At 45.3% G+C, this 19307-nt stretch overlaps 1 protein-coding gene across 1 annotated transcript in view; it reads right to left on the bottom strand.

Annotated features, from left to right (window-relative positions):
* Positions 1-18369, bottom strand: part of NTMT2 (N-terminal Xaa-Pro-Lys N-methyltransferase 2) — a 28412-nt gene extending 10043 nt beyond the window's left edge. Inside the window, exons 1-3 of the mRNA XM_005283379.4 lie at positions 18142-18369; positions 12976-13151; positions 1623-1872 (exon numbers count right to left, since the gene is read on the bottom strand). Coding sequence (XP_005283436.1) covers positions 1623-1872; positions 12976-13151; positions 18142-18295 — 580 coding nt within the window. The 5' untranslated portion in view covers positions 18296-18369. The remainder of the gene's footprint in view (positions 1-1622; positions 1873-12975; positions 13152-18141) is intronic.
* Positions 18370-19307: the final 938 nt, after the last annotated feature.

Raw genomic sequence — 19307 nt, 5'->3', positions numbered from 1 at the left:
TATTGGGACTGTCCCTATATAACCGGGACATCTGGTCACCCTAGTTGGGAAGGAAACTGAGGCCAGGCATCTGCCAAGCACCTTCCTTCCTTGCGAGGGCGCTTGAGGAGGGCCTAGCCTAATACCTCCAGGAACGTGAAATTTGGCAGCTAAATTCTCTGCGGAGTCCATCTGCACCAAGCCTGCTCCATCTTCAGGGAGCTCCTGTTATAAGAACAGAAGCAGCCACAGCAGGGATCTTTGAACATTCTTTCTCTGCCCTGCTCCGATTGGCTGATCCTCCTGCCTCAGTTTCTTCTTATAGACCCATAGACTTTAAGGTCAGAAGGGACCATTATGATCATCTAATGATTCTAGTCTGACCTCCTGCACAACGCAGGCCACAGAATCTCACCCACCCACTCCTGTAACAAACCCCTAACCTATGTCTGAGTTATTGAAGTCCTCAAATCGTGGTTTAAAGACCTCAAGGTGCAGAGAATCCTCCAGCAAGTGACCCATGCCCCACGCTGCAGAGGAAGGTGAAAAACCTCCAGGGCCTCTGCCAATCTGCCCTGGAGGAAAATTCCTTCCCCACCCCAAATATGGTGATCAGTTAAACCCTGAGCATATGGGCAAGACTCACCAGCCAGCACCCAGGAAAGAATTCTCTGTAGCAATTCAGATCCCACCCCATCTAACATCCTATCACAGACCATTGGGCCTAATTACCTGCTAATAATCAAAGATGAATTAATTGCCAAAATTAGGCTATCCCATCATACCATCCCCTCCATAAATTTATCAAGATTAGTCCTGAAGCCAGATATGTCTTTTGTCCCCACTACTCCCCTTGGAAGACTGTTCCAGAACTTCACTCCTCTAATGGTTAGAAACCTTCATCTAATTTCAAGTCTAAACTTCCTAATGTCCAGTTTATATCCATTTGTTCTTGTGTCCACATTGGTACTAAGCTTAAATAATTCCTCTCCCTCCTTGATATTTATCCCTCTGATATATTTATAGAGAGCAATCATATCTCTCCTCAGCCTTCTTTTGGTTAGGCTAAACAAGCCAAGCTCTTCTACTCTGCTTCACTCCAAAACAGACCCTCTTGCCATCTCCTCCCAGTGGGGGCCGCAATCGGCCAAACCTGCCGCGTCAGCAGGTAAATAAAGTGGCCCGGCCCGCTAGGGTGCTTACCCTGTTGAGACGCGTGCCAAACGTTGCCGACCCCTGATCTAATGCATTGTGTTTGTACAGCACCTAGCACAATGGAGCTCCATTTTGCTTGCTCCTTAGGCACTACCATAATAAACATGATGACCAGATTACAATGTGCCATACCCACAGTGACTGAGCATGCGCCTTTCCAGGGCTGCTGGGGTGCAAAAGTATTTTCCTGCAGTTGCTCCTCCTGGCAGCTGGGGACCGCAATGGTGCACTAGAACTGAAAACAAGGAAACTGTATTTCCTGTGTTCTCAGTGCCCCACCTCTGCCAGTGCCCATGCCCTGGCAACCTTAATTCAGGCATTTCCTAACTTTTGAGTACCTGACTCTGCAACCTCAACATTCTTTGAACATGTATTTTAATGCAATATATGTATGGTTCATTATATATATAAATTCATGGTGAGCTAACCTGAAACCCACTGTATCCAGATGACATCATATTTTTGGGGGGCTGGAGTGAATTCCTGGAGGCTGTAGCAATAGTACATCTTTACTCTGTCCTTCTTGCCCTGTAAATAGTTCTGGGCCTCAGCCAGGAAATTCTCCATCATATCCACCAGTTCCACACTCTTGAAAACTGGCAAGAGGACATGCTTAGTGACCCGTCCAATCCCAGAACCACAGTCGAGGGCACACTCAGTGCCAGCTTTCCCAGGGCCCTGCGGAGTACAAGAAAATCATTTAAAAGCCAGGTATAGCACCACCAGGAGGATCGCTGGATCATGCCATTAGTCCATCAAATCCACTTTCTTGTCTCCATCACAATTGTATACTTGACACTGAAAAGGAAACGCCTCATTGTGCATAGTCAGTTTTGCAGTGCTGTACAGAATTTGATGGTAGTGTCAGCACAGATGGAAATTCTCCCCTGTCCCCTGCTGCAATCAGCTTACAGTCTAATGCATGAGCTCTGACTAAGCTTAACATGCAAACCTAGAAATATCATTACCAGACAGAAAATTATCCAGATGATTAACTCTGTGATCCCCAGTGGCAGGGAGTTTCACAGGTGGCCTGCATTTACTGGTCATTAACTTCATGGCATGCCTTTTTGGTTTTGGTCAGTGGGACAGGGTCTTGTACTAAACTCTTAACTTTGAATGGCTCTATCAAGTTCCCCTGTGGGGGCTTGTCTTCATTATAGCACTTTATCATGTTCAGGCATGATTGGGAAGAATCAAGTTAGCTGACAAGATTGGCCACAAATGACCATCAACAGGATATTTACAGTGTTGTTGTAGCTGTGTTAGTCCTAGGATATTACAGAAACAAGGTGGATGAGGTAATATCTTTTATTGGACCAACTTCTGCTGGTGAAAGAGACATGCTTTTGAGTCCTGTGTAACTCAAAAACGTGTCTTTTTCACCAACAGAAGATGGTCCAATAAAATATATTACCTCACCCACCTTGTCCATCAACGGGATAGTAAAATGTTGGAGGGGGACATGTCTCCCTCCAGTCGCTATGCCCCTGCCTTGGGAAAATCACCCAACCTGTCTGGGCTCAGTTTACCCATCTGTAGGTAACCATATTTGCATACAGCCTAGGAACGCTGGGAGGCCTAATTAAGAAATGTTTAAGTGACAAGTCCCTGACAATAGACTAGAACTTGGGACCACCTAAGTCCCAGACTTGTGCTCATTCCTACAAAGCAGGGAGTCTTTTGCTTGGCACAATGGTGAACATAATGTTTTCATGGGTCCTTAGTCTTCCTAAAACATTCACCCATTTCGTCAAGTCCTTTTAAGTTCAGTTCTCATCTATTCACACTTGCCCATCCACCAAAACTAACCCACCCCACGGTCCTCTGAAGACAGCTAAACCTTAACAGTAGATTTAAGCATACATTTAATCTCTGCAAAACACACTGTGCTTAAACAAATGCAATACAGGCATGGTTGAGTTCTGACCACCCAAAGGATTGAATCATATGGGGAAAATGTATCCCCCCCACCCCCGATACATAGAATTCAAAAATGGACAAATTGATTTTGCTGAACATTTTTTAAAAAACATCATCTCTGTACAGAGATTGGACATGATCAATCTCAGCACCAAAAGTGTGTGTATGAGAAAGTAACAATGTGCTGCTGAAAAAGGATTTTTCTAATAGATGTATTTCTCGCTTAATTATAGCAGCAGCTTCTATTCTAGCTATACAAGGGCTCTTAAGCTGTTTTGCTGTAAAATGGGAATTTTAGCAATGTGCAGGCATTAACTGTGAGACTGGAATTCCTCCAAGCTAATTTATCTTTAAAGAAAACACATTGGAGACAAATGTAAACACCTTCTCCCCTCTCCTATGTAACTCAGTGTTGAAATGAAAGCTAAGGGCCAAGGTCATCCCTGCTGTAACTCCATACCTTTCAAAAAAGATACATCAAGGAAGGATTTGGCTCTATCAGCTTATTAAACCACCTCCTCCAACAAGACTAAGAATAAATCATGTCAGAGGCTTGTATATCATCACTTCTTGGGCCCCCTTTCAGTGATTAATTCAGCAGATTATTAAGGTCAAAGGACAGTCCCAAGGACGACATCATGGCTATAAATATACTGGCTGTGCATCTAGTTACATGAGGTAGCTGTAGAATAAACACAGAGGCCTGGAAAGATCTCACCCACAGCCACTCACTCTACTTGTCCTGCTTTGTCCATTTCTGAAGATTAATCTGACCTTGCTTGCAAGAGTGTGTCTCAGTCCTGCACAGGGTAAACCCAAAATTTTCCACAGGAAAAATCCCTGTTTTCCAACCAGTTCTATCATAGCTTTTTACTGATGCATTCATCAGACCAGATCTAATATTTAGTAGAATCATAGAAGATTAGGGTTGGAAGGGACCTCAGGAGGTCATCTAGTCCAACCCCCTGCTCAAAGCAGGACCAACACCAACTAAATCATCCCAGCCAGGGTTTTGCCAAGCCAGGCCTTAAAAACTTCAAAGGATGGAGATGCCACCACTTCTCTAGGTACCCATTCTAGTGCTTCACCACCCTGCTAGTGAAATAGTGTTTCCTAATATCCAACCTAAACCTCTCCCACTGCAACTTCAGACCATTGTTCCTTGTTCTGTCATCTGCCGCCACTGAGAACAGCCTAGCTCCATCCTCTTTGGAACCCCGCTTCAGGTAGTTGAAGTCTGCTATCAAATCCCCCCCTCACTCTTCTCTTCTGCAGACTAAATAAGCCCAGTTCCCTCACTCTCTCCTCATAATCATGTGCCCCAGACTCCTAATCATTTTTGTTGACTTCCGCTGGACTCCTCCAATTTGTCCACATCCTTTTTGTAGCGGGGGGCCAAAAACTGGATGCCATACTCCAGATGTGGCCTCACCAGTGTCAAATAGAAGGGAATAATCACTTCCCTCGATCTGCTGGCAATGCTCCTACTAATGCAGCCCAATATGCCATTAGCCTTCTTCTATGCTGACTCATATCCAGCTTCTCGTCCACTGTAATCCCCAGGCTCTATTCTGCCAAACTGCCACTTAGCCAGTCGGTCTCTAGCCTGTAAGGACTTGCTAGTAGGTCACATGGAAATTCACATCAGAGAAGTTAGGGTCACAAAACTCCTTCCTTAGGCTGCCTCTTATCCAGGGTTCCTTGTAAGGGGACTGTCTCATCCTCTGTAAATGTACCTACTAATCTACATACGATTAGATATTGTCCATGCACCTAGTGAACAGCATGTAAATGAACATGACAAATCTTCTCCTTGAAGAGCTGGGGGCATTTCTGGAGTGAAGGTTCTTCCTGCTGTTTCAGGAGCTACTCCAAGTGCCCCCTTCTCAGGGCTTCCCCCTTGCAGACTGCAGCTTCCTCCTTTTAAAGCTTTCCTACTTACCATGCATGATTGGCAGGGTTATCTTAGCGCACAGAGCTTCCTAAGCTCCTTCTCTGTTAGTGCAGAGTTTATACAGCCCACCACAGGCAGCCACGGCAGAGGCTTATGGAATCACTGCTTAAGGCCTTGGAGGAGTGGAAAGGAATGCAGAGAAGGCATTAGAACACAGGAACTTTTCCATTACTGCTTCCTGTCTCAGGGGGAAAGCTGCAGGTGAGGAGGGAGGAACTAGAGTTGGTTAAAAAAAAAAAAGAAAAAAGTTATTTTTCCACAAAAAAATCATAAAGTTTATATTTTTTTTTAAATTTGCAATGCAAATTTGTTGACAAACACAAAATTAAAAAGGGAAAATAATTCACTAACCGAAAAAAATTTGATAAAAATTTTCAGTGTTCAGACACCAAAAACTTTACTGGGAATTGAAAACTTTTACTGCAAAATACTCAATTTCCATTTTGTCATCTAACAATTGGAAAACTTCAACCCAAATGAAAATTTTCCACACCAAAAAAAAAAACATTTTGGTCAAAAAGCCATTGTTGGTCAAAAAACATTCTGATGACAAGACTTCAGTCAGCTCTAGGAGTAACAGGATGCAGAGAGAAGGCAGAGGATTGGGGCATGAGAGTATTTGGGTTTGGATTCACTATACACCGAATACTAGGCCAAACTATTTGGCATTAATTGGATAATAAAATAATGACCATGCCCTATCCTTCAGCGTTCAGATCCAACAAATGAGCCAATAACATCATGTAGTGGTTAGTGGCCATCCCTCCCCATCAGTCTCAGAGGGAGGCCACGCCCCCTCATTATGTTGTACCTATAAATGCAATGCTCAATAGGGGAATTAGCAGACTCAGGGCTCTGGCCCTGGCGCAGGGCAGAGAAGTAAGCAAACGTAGGTCATCCAGCCTAAGGTGGGTAGGTGGTCATCCCAAGGGTGAGGCAGCTGCAAGGGGACCCGGGCCCACCCTACTCCACCGGGTCCCAGCCCAGGGCCCTGACAGTGGCAGAGGGCTCTGCCAGTGGGTCATCAGGGATTCCACTGTAACACGCTAACCTAGACTCTGGCAACACAACTGGACTAATGTCTAGTGTTCCTGAGCTACTGATAGTCCTCCAATGCCTTCCCAAAATTCCCCTTGTATGCCCAGATAGGACATACAAGTTCACCTCCATACTGGAAAAGAGTTCATAGTGGGACTCAGCTTAGTGCAGCAGAAAGAACCATGGGATGTGTCCCCAGAAGTCCTAGCAACAGTCCTACTTAGTGCAATACCGGTGTGGATACAGCAGCTTGAGTGTTATTTTGCAGTGTGGCCACTCTCACTCCAGCTAGACTAACTTGAGAGGAGTCACTTGAATGTAGATAACACAAGTTAACTCTGCAGTGAAGACCACCCCACAGAAAGCCAGTGAACATAAGTGTATGTGACTATGGATATGTCTACACTTACCATGGATCGATGCTGTGGCAATCGTTCCACTGGGGGTCAATTTAGCAGGTCTAATGAAGACCCGCTAAATCGACCACTGATCGCTCTCCTGTCAACTCTGGTATTCTACCGGAACAAGAAGTGTAAGGTAAGTCAACAGGAGACCTGTCAACCCAGCGCAGTGTAGACACCGCAATAAGTCAACCTAACTTACATTGACTTAGCTATTATTCAAGTAGCTGGAGTTGCGTAATTTAGGTCCACTTAACCCTGTAGTGTAGACCTGCCCTTAGATTCAACTTGCGGGGATCTGAAAAGAACATAAACCTCAGGACTACAATCAACTAAACAGAGGGGATCATATAAACTACATCAGAACTAGCAAACCCTGCAAGATTCCATCTCATTGGGTCTTGGGCATTCAGGGTATCTCTGCATCATGTTCTGTGAGTACAGTATGCCAGACAGACCTGGCTAAAAACAGAAACAAAAACTCTATCTCTAGGTATTTTGTATCTGTCATCATACCTGATGCACAGAATATGATTTCTCTCTTTGATCTAGCTAGAGTAGCACTGTACCAACTAGTTTCTTGAGTATGTACCCAGGGCGCTGGGTGGGGATAGTCCATGCAGCTGACCATGCTGCTATGGCTTCATTGCTATTGTTACTTGAGCTATCTAGATCCATCTCTAGTTGTGCTGCATTCACATCTCTAACTGCAATGTCGACATACCCACAGTGAGCCGAAAAACACAAACAGCATATGGAAGCAGGGAGGGTAAGATTCTGAAAAATCTGGTTTGGTTTCAGAATACAACAATTCTGTGACAGAATCAAGACTCCCCGTGAGAAATTCTGCAGATTGTTGAAGCACCAGGAATTTTCACTAGACAAACAATGGGAGTAAGAGCATGATATAAATTTACTGCTCAGAAACGTATGAATCCACATGTTGTCCAGGAAGGGTGACACAGATTTATGCACTGCTTGAGTTCTACTTAAGTCCTTTCTGGAGGACGTAAGTGATGCAGAAGCCTGAGGTGACCTCTGTGCACATGGGTAAATTTCATTCAGAACAAACACATTTTGTCAAAGTGTTTAGCCCCTTTAAAAGAAAAAGCAAGTAATGTCAGCACTTTACTTTTTCCAAGCATTGTATGGACTTTGACTAATTTGTTCCCATGACACCCCTGAGAGGTCGGAAAGTAAATGCTGTTAGTTTCATGTTACACAGAGATACAGTGCTCCAACTAATCCCTTGACTCCAATAGGTTGCCTAGGGCAGTGGTTTTTGAACTTTTTTCATTTGCGGATCCCTAAAAAATTTTGAATAGAGGTGCGGACCCCTTTGGAAATCTTAGACATAGCCCTGGTCTACACTACAAGTTTAGGTCAAATTCAGTAGCGTTAGATCAATTTAACCCTTCACCTGTCAACACGACGAAGACATTTTTGTCGACTTAAAGGGCTCTTAAAATCGGTTTCTGTACTCCTCCCCGACGAGGGGATTAGCACTGAAATCGACATTGCCGGGTCGAATTTGGGGTAGTGTGGACGCAATTCAAAGGTATTGGCCTCCGGGAGCTATCCCGAAGTGCTCCATTGAGGCCGCTCTGGACAGCACTCTCAACTCAGATGCACTGGCCAGGTAGACAGGAAAAGCCCCGGGAACTTTTGAATTTCATTTCCTATTTGGCCAGCATGGCAAGCTGATCAGCACAAGTGACTATGGAGTCCCAGAATTGCAAAAGAGCTCCAGCATGGAGGTACTGGATTGGAAGTACTGGATCTGATCACTGTATGGGGAGAAGAATCCTTGCAACAGGCAAGCACACAGCAGGCAAGCGGAGAATCCCTCCTCCCCAGCAGCCAGTAACTGTTCATCACCCTGGAGCTAATACCCTCCCAACCCTGCCAAAGCGGGCTCCCGGACCATGAAGCCGGAGAAGGCACCTCTGGTGAGTGTACCTTTGTAAATATAATACAGGGTTTAAAAGCAAGCATGTTTAATGTTTAATTTTCCCTGAAGGCTTGGGATGCATTCGTGGCCAGTATAGCTACTGGAAAAGTCTGTTAACGTGTCTGGGGATGGAGTGGAAATCCTCCAGGGACATCTCCATGAAGCTCTCATGGAGGTACTCTGAAAGGCTTTGCCATGTGGTGGGTGGAGGCCCGTTCATGCTGAGCTGTTCGCGTTTGGCTGAGAGGGATCTTCCCTTATACTAGCCACGCAGTGGGGGTGGGGGGTGGGTGAAGCACATATGCTATATAATGTGAATCGCTTGATTCAGTGTGAAATAGTCTTCCCTTTGTTCTCTAAAATGTATCTTTTTACATACTATTCTCCCTTTTTTTCCTCCCGCAGCTGCAAATGTTTCTACGCTCCCCCTATCATCTCCGTCCCAGAGGCTAATGAGCCTAATGTGGGAGCAAACCGACATGCTCAGGCATCTGGTGGAGCTGCAGGAAAGGCAGCAGGAGCACAGACCGCCGCTGCAGCCCCTGTATAACCGCCTGCCCTCCTCCCCAAGTTCCATATCCTCCTCACCCAGACACCCAAGAACAGGGGGAGAGGGGCTACAGGCACCCAGCCACTCCACCCCAGAGGATTGCCCAAGCAACAGAAGGCTGGCATTCAATAAGTTTTGAACTGTAGTGTGGCATTGTCCTCCCCTCATCCACCACCCCACCCGGTGCTTCCCTCCTCCCCCGCCCCTCCCAGGCTACCTTGCGAGTTTTCTCCCTATTTGTGTGATGAATTAATAAAGAATGCATGAATTTGAAACAATAATGACTTTATTGCCTCTGAAAGCAGTGATCGAAGGGGGGAGGTTGGTTGGCTTACAGGGAAGTACAGTCAACCAAGGGGGCGGGTTTTCATCAAGGAGAAACAAACAGAACTATCACCCCGTAATTGGCCGCCAGGCGATTTGCCTCAACCTTCCACCCTGCCATAAACGTCTCCCCCTTACTCTCACAGATATTGTGGAGCACACAGCAAGCAGCAATAACAATGTGAATATTGGTTTCGCTGTGGTCTAACCTAGTCAGTAAACTGCGCCAGCGAGCTTTTAAATGTCCAAATGCACATTCTACCACCATTCTGCACTTGCTCAGCCTATAGTTGAACTGCTCCTTACTACTGTCCAGGGTGCCTGTGTATGGCTTCATGAGCCATGGCATTAAGGGGTAGGCTGGGTCCCCAAGGATATCTATAGGCATTTCAGCATCCCCAACGGTAATTCAACTGTGAGGGCTGCTCTCATCTTGGTATTCTTGTGCTTCAGGGCAGGGGAAAGCAAGTCACAAAGTTCCATGAAAGTGCCCTTACGCATGCAAAAGTTTTGCAGCCACTGGGAGTCATCCCAGACCTGCAACACTATGCTGTCCCACCAGTCTGTGCTTGTTTTGAGGGCCCAGAATCGGCGTTCCATGGCATGAACCTGCCCTATTACCACCATGATGTCCAAATTGCTAGGGCCCATGCTTTGAGAGAAGTCCGTATCCATGTCCTCATCACTATCGTGATCACACTGTCATCCCCTCCTCACCTGATTTTGCAGGCTCTGCACATACTGCAGGATAATGCGCGAGGTGTTTACAACGCTCACAACAGCAGCAGTGAGCTGAGTGGGCTCCATGCTTGCTGTGGTATGGCGTCTGCAGGAGAGCAGAAGAGCAGAAGAGCAGAGTTGCAGCGGAAGCGGTGGATGACGACGGTTAGCATAGCACACATTTCCTGATGAAGAACACACATTCCCGGGAGCCCATGACAGACAACCTAGAGAAATTCACTATCAAGACAAGAGCAGGAGAGCAGAGTTGCAGCGGAAGTGGTGGATGACGATGGGATGCCACGAGAATAGATATTTATAAAGAATGACAAGAGAACCTGTGAGGTGGATTCATGGCACCAGGAGAGCAGGAGAGCAGAGTTGCAGCAAAAGCAGTGGTTGGATGATGACGTTAGCAGTCCTACTGAAAGCAGTATGGTGCCGGCACGGAAAAAAGGTGCGAAACGATTGTCTGCCATTGCTTTCACAGAGGGAGGGGCGACTGACAACATGTATCCAAAACCACCCGCGACAATGTTTTTGCCCCATCAGGCACTGGGAGCTCAACCCAGAATTCCAATGGGCAGCGGAAACTGTGGGAACTGTAGGATAGCTACCCACAGTGCAACGCTCCGAAAATCGACGCTAGCCACGGTACTGTGGACGCACACCGCCGACTTAATACGCTTAGTAGGGACACACACAATCGACTGTATAAAATCGCTTCCTAAAAATCAACTTCTATAAATTCGACCTAATTTCGTAGTGTAGACATACCCATAGGTCTTCAGACCCTCAGGGATCCACGGACCACAGATTGAAAACCACTGGCCTAGGGTGTAGCAAAGGGCAGAATTTGGCCTAAGGAGGTCATACAGCAAGTCACTGGCACAGCTGAAGATTAAATGCAGGGGTTCTTGGCTCCCAGGTCTGTAAGCAGTAAATTGGAGCGCATGGCCTCTCAGACAAAGTATGATGCTACCTTCAGTGCAAAGCAGCAGAGAACTTTAAAGTACAAGAGAGTAAAGTCATTGCTAGTCATCAGATTTTATGCTGATCAGAGGTGGAGCAAACCCACTGCAACACTACCCAGCATGAGAAGACTGAAGTGAAAAATTATTTTGCTGCTCTCGATTGCAATTTTATGACCATTGGTTAGACATTTATTTAATACGAAGTGAGCACATCTAACATAATAAGTGTAGTGTGGTCTAGTGACTTGGCCAGTGGTCTAGGAATCAGGAGACTTGGGTTTGATTCCTGGTTCTGGTACTGATTTCCTCTGAGACCTTGGGCAAATTGCTTCCTCCCATCCTTTGCCTCTTTAGGGTAGGGACTATTATGTGTTTGTACAGGTCCTGATCTGTTTTGGGACCTCTAGGTGCTAGTGTACTAATAATTAATAATTAATTATTATGATTACTAATACAGATTTACTAGTTCAGGCAATTCTATTGCACTGACATATTCCCCCAGTAGTTTCTATTGGATACAATATTCTTTCTCACTTCCTGCCCTACATTGCTATGTAGTGTTGTTCTGTGTTGTTAAACTACCACCTCTTTCCATCCCAATATATTTAAACCTGATAAAGAAACATATTTCTTTATAGAAAGCCTAATTAACTCATGGAACTCATTGCCCCGAGATATCACTGAGGCCGAAAGCTTAGCAGGTTGCACAAACATTTAAGACATTAGTATGGATAATGAACACATCCCCAGCGAGGCGCTTTGGAAAATCTCCCTTGACACTCATCTGCATCTTTAGGCACCTACATATCTTTAAAAGTCTGTCCCTAAGTGACTGAGGTCAGGAAAAAAATTTCTCTACGGGCAGCTTATTCCATGTTTGCCTAATAGAGGGTGGGATGCGGCACACCCCTATCCCAATCAGGAAACCACTAACGAGCTCCTCTGGGCTCAACCAGTACTAAATAGGTGCACCTGCAGAGCCTGTGCCCTGTGTAGGAAATGAGCTTAAAAGGGAGAGTCTGTCACTGGAAAGGGGGGTAACCAGAGGAAGGTGGCTGGGCCTCAGAGGCAGCAACGCTTGCAACAGAGCTGCTAGGAGGAAGATGGCTTGCAAACCTCTGCCACACGCAAGGGCCCTCCAGACCAGGTACAAGCCCACTACAACAGGGAGGGGTTGGAGATAAGCCCTGACCTAGGGTCTAACTGTACTTAACCTTCATTGACAAGCCAGACCTCTATAGACTCATAGACTTTAAGGTCAGAATGGACCATCATGATCATCTAGTCTGGCCTCCTGCACATTGAAGGCCACAGAACTTCACCCACCCACTCCTGTAACAGACCCCTAACTTCTGGCTGAGTTACGAAGTCCTCAAATCATGGTTTAAAGACCTCAAGTTACAGAGAATCCGCCATTTACATTAGTTTAAACCTGCAAGTAGTCCATGCCCCATGCTGGAGAGACTCTTTTGAATGACTCAGACAGCGAGCGCCCCTGTAATTGGAAAGACTTTTAAGAGGGAAGCGTCTCTGAAAAAGCCCTGGCCCTAAAAAGGCCCAGCCTATCATATGGGGTATCTCACAACTTCTTCAGAAACATTTAGAAACAGGCTCTGAGAGAGACAGGGTAGGGCTAGCTGGAGTATTAGTCTGGTTTGGTATATCATGTCCTACTTCACTGAACAGACTAGATCTGACCTTGTAGCATTTACACAGGTGAAACTCCCACTGAAACCAGTGAGAATTTTGCCTATGTATGGCCCCAATCCTACAAATAGAACCACCCCTTAACCTCCGTGGAACTCTGGGGTTCTGTGCAAGTGCTTGGGTCCACCTGCATGGTGTGTTTTGCAGGATCAGGACCTAAGAATTGAAGGACTGGGCATGATGCATGTAATTATGACACGAGCCCTGCTTCTTGCCGAAGATGGGAGCGGACGACTTACCCCAATAAACTTCCTAAGAAATTCCCTGGAGGATTCAATGTCCGTACTGGACAACTCAATGTAATCTCCCATCATGCCCTCTTCTGTCGCTGGCACCTCCCGATAGAAATGTTTGGCTCTGGCATAGAACTGCATCTCGCCGTTGATCACTTCGCTTGTTAAAGCATAAAGTTTCACTGCAAACAGAAAGTGTATTATTATTTATTTATAATGGGATACTCCATGGTCTGATTGGGTGTCTTATTGGATTGTGTGTGTGTGTGTGCGCGTGCACGCGTAAGATCTTTGAATGTGAGAATAAACAGTTTTAGACTATGGGAATGTCTACATGGCAATCAAAAGGATGACTGTGAACATATGGACCTACCTGAGCTAGCTTTGATCTAGCTAGCTTGAATAACAATAGCATAGAAGTCCCAGCAGTATGAGCCAGCTGCTCATGTACGTACCCACAGATGTACAACCCGTGCTGCTGCAGTTTCACTTCTATTGTTATTTGAGCTGCTTCGATCAAAGCTAGCTCTGGTATGGCTACACGTGCTGCAGTCACACCTCTGATTGCAGTGTACAGGTACCCCAAGATGAGGCTAATTGGTTTGTAGAGTCCAAGACCCAGCACCTTGTATAGTTGATTATAAGTGTGCAAAGTGTGTGCCAAGCAGGAGTAAAACGGTCCCACCAGTGTGACTGAGTGAAGAATTCTATGACTTTCTGTAATATTTTCTTCCTGCTTGGCACCAGTGGAGCTAATTGCAAGGTCCGGTCCTAAATGACTATATACGGTGCAAGGTGCATCAGTCCCTAAATCTTCATCTACCACAGATCAAAAAGGAGGAGGGATATGTAATTGATGAGTGTGACACAATAGGTGCCAGAGTTTGGAGTTTCTATTTTCATTGTTTAGTTTTTAAATGTTTGGGCTCTATATTACTATCAGATGGTCTGCTAGTGACCAGGAATAGTAGATTCACAGCTGTCTAAGACATATGAATTCTCAACTTGATATTTGATACTTTTCCCTTTTTCTTTCATTAACTGAGATCTGTCCTAAATGTTCTGGGTTTTTCGTACTTACCCTTTTTGAGTATTTGTAGGCACTTACAATCTCAGTAAAAGACAACAGATAGATACAGACAGACAGATAGGAAGTATAAGGAAACAATGAGACAACATTGGTCAGCATGCGAGACAGTGGTCTCTACCTAAGTGTTGTCAAGTTGTTGTTTTTTTGTAGGCATCAATGCAAAGAAGAGTTTTGAGGTGGTCTTTGAAGGCGGATAATGTAGCTTTTCCTTGCATGAAAAAGAGCTGTTCCCAAACATTCCTGTGAATGAAGACCCAATCACATGACTGCCTGTGAATAGGAAGTAACAAGGAGGTAGGGATGAAGCTAATGCTGGTGTGGATTTGCAACAAGTACTCGTGAGCAGTGCAGTATGTGGCCAGTCTTACCATAGGTCGTGCATCTCCAATACACATGCAGCACTGGAAGTGAGCAATTGCCAAATGTCCGTCTGTTTAGGTACCTTCAGCCACAATGTAAACACAGACCTCCCTGTAGACTAAATAAATAAAATGATGGGAAAGGAATGCAGTTTATGTAGCTTGCAACTCTTATGATTTTGTCTTCGGTGTACTGCACTTTTACATTTCTAAGGGTCAATGACTGTAATTATTGCCTGGTCTCTGAACAGGCGAGTGAGACTGCACTGTGGAAGACCAGAGTAGGCCACAATTCATGAATGAGCATAGACTGTATTTACTGAAGGCAAGGAGCTCAGTGGTGAATAAGTGTGTGCTTGCCCATCCTGAGCACCAGAATGACATCCTGGAGGCAAATGAGGGAGGGGCAAAGGAAGTAAAATAGGGAATAATTACCACCAAAGACCACTAGGAGCAAAATAGTGCTATTGGGTTACGTATATGCAGCATGCCAGGGATATCCTTTATCCAACAAAAGCAGCATTACCAGCCCCTCTTGTCATCACCTGCTTAAGCCGACTGCTGAGCAGATACTATTAAAGCTTTAATCCATTACACATTTATGTTATGCCTGAGAAATTTATACCACAAGTGAGTGCTGAGCCCAGCAAGGGTCAAACCCGGGTTTGACACACTCCACTGGTTATTTTTCATACTCCAAAGAAACATTTCACTAAAGGAATTAAAAACAAGGAAGCAGCAGCTGATCCCCTGCAAATCTTGACCATGGTGATTGTCAGACCCTGGGAAATAGAAGGATCCACTGGCTGTTGTCCTTTCCTCCAGGGACTATTGCCCTTCTACCCATGTATCCCCTTTCTCTGTACACTGCAGCCACTGTTGATGAGGCTAGTGGAACTGAGGCTCGGGATACTGGCTTTACAAGATCTCACTTAAGAGATTCCATTGATGATTTCTAGAACAATTTTATTGGGCTTGTCAAGAGATGGAGTTTCACATTCTCCTGATGGATGGAAAGGAGAGGAATGAACGTGCAGCTTGTGCTTCAGGGCTGGGGTTTGTGTGAAAGGGGCAGCACATATTACTGTTATTCAGAGCAGTAACACTCAAAGTGTGACCCCAATGAAAGGGATCACATGGGAGTGACATGCTGCTCAGGATCTTAGATCTTTGTAGTCTGGCCCTGAATTTCTCATGGACCCTTAGCTACACACCACCTTCTGGCTCCCCCTCTCCACTGGCACCACCTCCCAAAGAGGCGCAGTTCATGTTTTTGCCCACTCATCAAGCCAACCAGGAGTTGTGTCAGATACATTCACATCGTGACTCCCATTGCAGCTAAACATGAGAGAGACCAAATCTGGCAATGCCCACTGAGACCACAATAGAAGACGCAGACATAGATCTCAACATAAACTTCTCAGCCAAAGATGGCACTAAAAATTGTCCGTTTCAATGTGGAGGGGTTCTCTGCGAAGAAGGCTGACATGCTATCTGGCATGAAAACAGATGTTGTGTGCTTGTGTTAGCCAAACACTTGCAACTGACAGATGGCAAGGCAACAGCACCAAACACTCCTGGCATGCATATAGCTGTGAACATCAAAAGCAACATTTATGGCGGCACAATACTTTTACGTGACAAAAGACTGGTGGAAAAACACTGCTGTGAAGCACCACGGTACAACAGCACTTATCAGGGCAGCAATTTCTGTTTACAAACCACCACGTGAACAGTTTGCATGGCCAACTGTCCTTCCACTGCTGTAAAACTATGTCTTGTCACAGGCGATTTCAACAGTCACAAAACCATCTGGGGATTCCCCAACAAAGGGGAAGAAGTTGAGAAGGGGGCAGCAACTAACAAGTTGACCTTGCTCTATGACTTCAAGGACAAATGTGCCTTCCAAAACACTGGATGGAACAAGGGGTACTATCCCAATCTAGCTTTTGTGACCTCTGAAAATGCCAGCAACTTCAGAAGGGAGGTTATGGCAATAATAGACCAGCGCAAGTGACATTAGAGGCTGCAGTGCAACCCAGGAAAACAAAGCACCTGCCAAGATTCTACTTCAGAAAAGCTTCCTGGGAAGGCTTCACCTTTGAACTGAGCACTATGTTCACTATGGCGAACTTGTCTCCCTGCTGTGAAAGAGTGCCCAAAAGTACATCCCGAGGGGATGTTGGACATTACGTACACCTGGGCTTTCAGAACAGGCAAGCCGACAATATAAGAGAGATTCAGAATTTTGTGACCTGGATCCATTCAGTGAAGAAACCAGTGAGCTTATGAGAGAGATTGGAAATGAGCAGCACAACAGCTGAAGGGAGATGATTGAAACAATAGCAAAAAAAAAATGGGCCAACCAAGCTGCACACCAACTCATCCCAACCGACAAACCAGCCCACAAAGCAAAGGATAAAGCTAAACAAATCAAGCAGGAACTTTGCTAACTCCTCAGACAACAAAGTCCTCAATGAGCAGCTCAACACAGAGGAGTTGACCACAGCCATGAAAACCCTGAAAAGTGGAAAGGCAGCTAGTCTCGATGGTATAGCTAATGAATCACTGCTACACTTTGGGACAAGAGCACAGAATGACTAGGGTGAAGAGAATTTATCTTCTATGGGACACTTCAGATGGTTGCACATTTTGTTTGTCTTTTTAGCAGCTCTATAGAAATAGTGCAAAACACAACTGCTTCCACTCTATAAGAGAGCTATAAATGCCTTGATCTCTAACAGAATTCCCACTGGTGTCAAAGGCAGGTGCACATGTTCAGTGAAGGTGATCTGTTGCCTGTGAATGTGGCGGAAACCCTCAAGAACGAATGTCCTGCCGATAAGATAAACAAGATGTCACCTAAAAGGTTCTTTCCCTCGCTAACTGATGTGATTCTAACATTCAGTGTAGCTTGCAGTATGCAGCTGACAAAGTGACCATCTTAAAATAATGCAGCCCTAAGTCAAAACCAGGCTTCTTTTTGATTGTCGTCAGGACAATTGTGGCTATCGGGAATTGAAGTAGGACATCCTAAAACTTACATATTCGGGGCCAGACATTTCAGTAGAGCTCAGATCCTATTTCACCACTATTTCCTAAAAAAGTGGCTCAGCACTTGGCATTCAGCAGCTCCTGTTGAAAATCTGTCCATAAATTAACCCTTCCTTCCAGAAGTACTTTGAAACCAAATAAATAATTGGATTGGGTGAATTGTGGGAGAGCATTGTTTCGCAAGCACCTTTCCACTCTGCAAAGCAAGACTTGGATCAAAGATATGGACATCTGGAAAGATAACAAATATGGACATTTGACAGCCAGAAAGCAAAGCATGTCTGCTCCAGTTTCTCTCTCTCTCTCTCTCTCTCTCTCTCTTTCACACTCACACACAATGCAGCTTTTCATCCTTAAACTCCCAGCACATTTTTTATTTTAACTGTGACTGGGAAAAAATAGCATTAACCGCATCTGCAAGCAAAGTAGATCTCATCTGCCAATTCACCTATTTCTGTGATGCTTACCATTGTGGCACCAAGATACAATAAACTGTGATGCCAGATCAGTGGTAGCTGAAGGATGGAACAGACTGGCTTGTATAGCCCCTTATTGTCCGTGCTAGGGTTTCGCAGAGCTATTTATCATTATTATCAATTTATTTGTATTCTGGCAGCTCGCACAATGCATTAGGCACTGTCCACAGACAGACACACACAGATAACTCACCGAGGGGAAGCCGCTCCAGTAGGTAGAGGTAACTCTGAAAGAAATCTGTTCGTATGGCCTTGTGCAGGATAAAAGACATGCTGTGTCGACAGAGCTCCTCGTCTGTCTTGCGCCAGCGTGACTTAAAAGCTAAATGGGCTCCCTTACCATCCATGGTGATGATGGTTTATGGGATGGGGAGAGGGAATTGCTTGGATTGTGCTCTGAGTGGGACCTGTGCTTTCCAAGAGGCTGAGAGTGTGATTTAAACCAGGGCAGTCCTCTGTCATTCTATATTGGAGGGAGGGGGAGTGTCTGGGAATGGAGCGGGGAGAAGTGCTGGCTCTTAGCACTTGCTCAGAATAATCTCTCCAGTGTCACCCTCCTAAACTAGCAGCTGCTGGAAAGTGCTAAAAACCCAAACGGGATATTGCTTAGCCAGGGTAAAAGTATATGTGCTCCCAGAGGGATCGCTCTAATTTGATTAGTTTTTAAAATCTCTTTAGCTTCTACTTCAAAGGACCATGGCTGTTGAGCAGTGGCTTCCTCTCCCTCTTTGGCATATCGGAGGGTAATTGTTGTTTTTCAGGTGCCGGGTCACTTCCAAGCCACGTTTGCTATTCATTCCCCTGAGAAGCCAGGTCTTCCTGGCACGGCACAAAGTGGGTAGAGTGCAGCTGACTCTGGAGTGGCAGTATGGTCTAGTGGCCTGTGTCATGGGCTGGTATTAAGGAAATATGGGTTCTAATCCCAGTTCTACTGCTATGTGACCTTGGGCCACTCACTTTCTGTGCCTCCGTTTCCCATCTTGTCTATTTAGACTGCAAGCTCTTCAGGGCAAGGGCTTTCTCTAACTATGTGTATGTACAGCACCTTGTACAATGGGGCCCTGATCTGAGTTGGAACCTCTAGGCTCCACTATAATATAATTAATACATCTCACCTACACTAGGGTAAATCAGGAGTAGTTAAACTGGTGTAAAATCAGTGCAAGTAAGAAGAGAATCAGGCCCTTGCTACAGTGCCCAAGTTAATTAAAAAATAAATGAATGGAGTTAACACCAAGTGAAGGGTGAGAATTTTAAATACACAAAAATGAAGGCAGTTGTCCAGCCAGTTTCCTTTAGGAGCCCGTGATGCTGCAGGGCCCACATGATTTCTGCCCCTTTGCACACCTGCATTACAGG

Source organism: Chrysemys picta, chromosome 8 (assembly GCF_011386835.1).
Source record: "Chrysemys picta bellii isolate R12L10 chromosome 8, ASM1138683v2, whole genome shotgun sequence".
In the NCBI taxonomy this organism is placed as follows: Eukaryota; Metazoa; Chordata; order Testudines; family Emydidae; genus Chrysemys; species Chrysemys picta.
The sequence above is the reverse complement of the archived record's forward strand: the minus strand, read 5'-3'. Positions and strand labels throughout refer to the sequence as shown.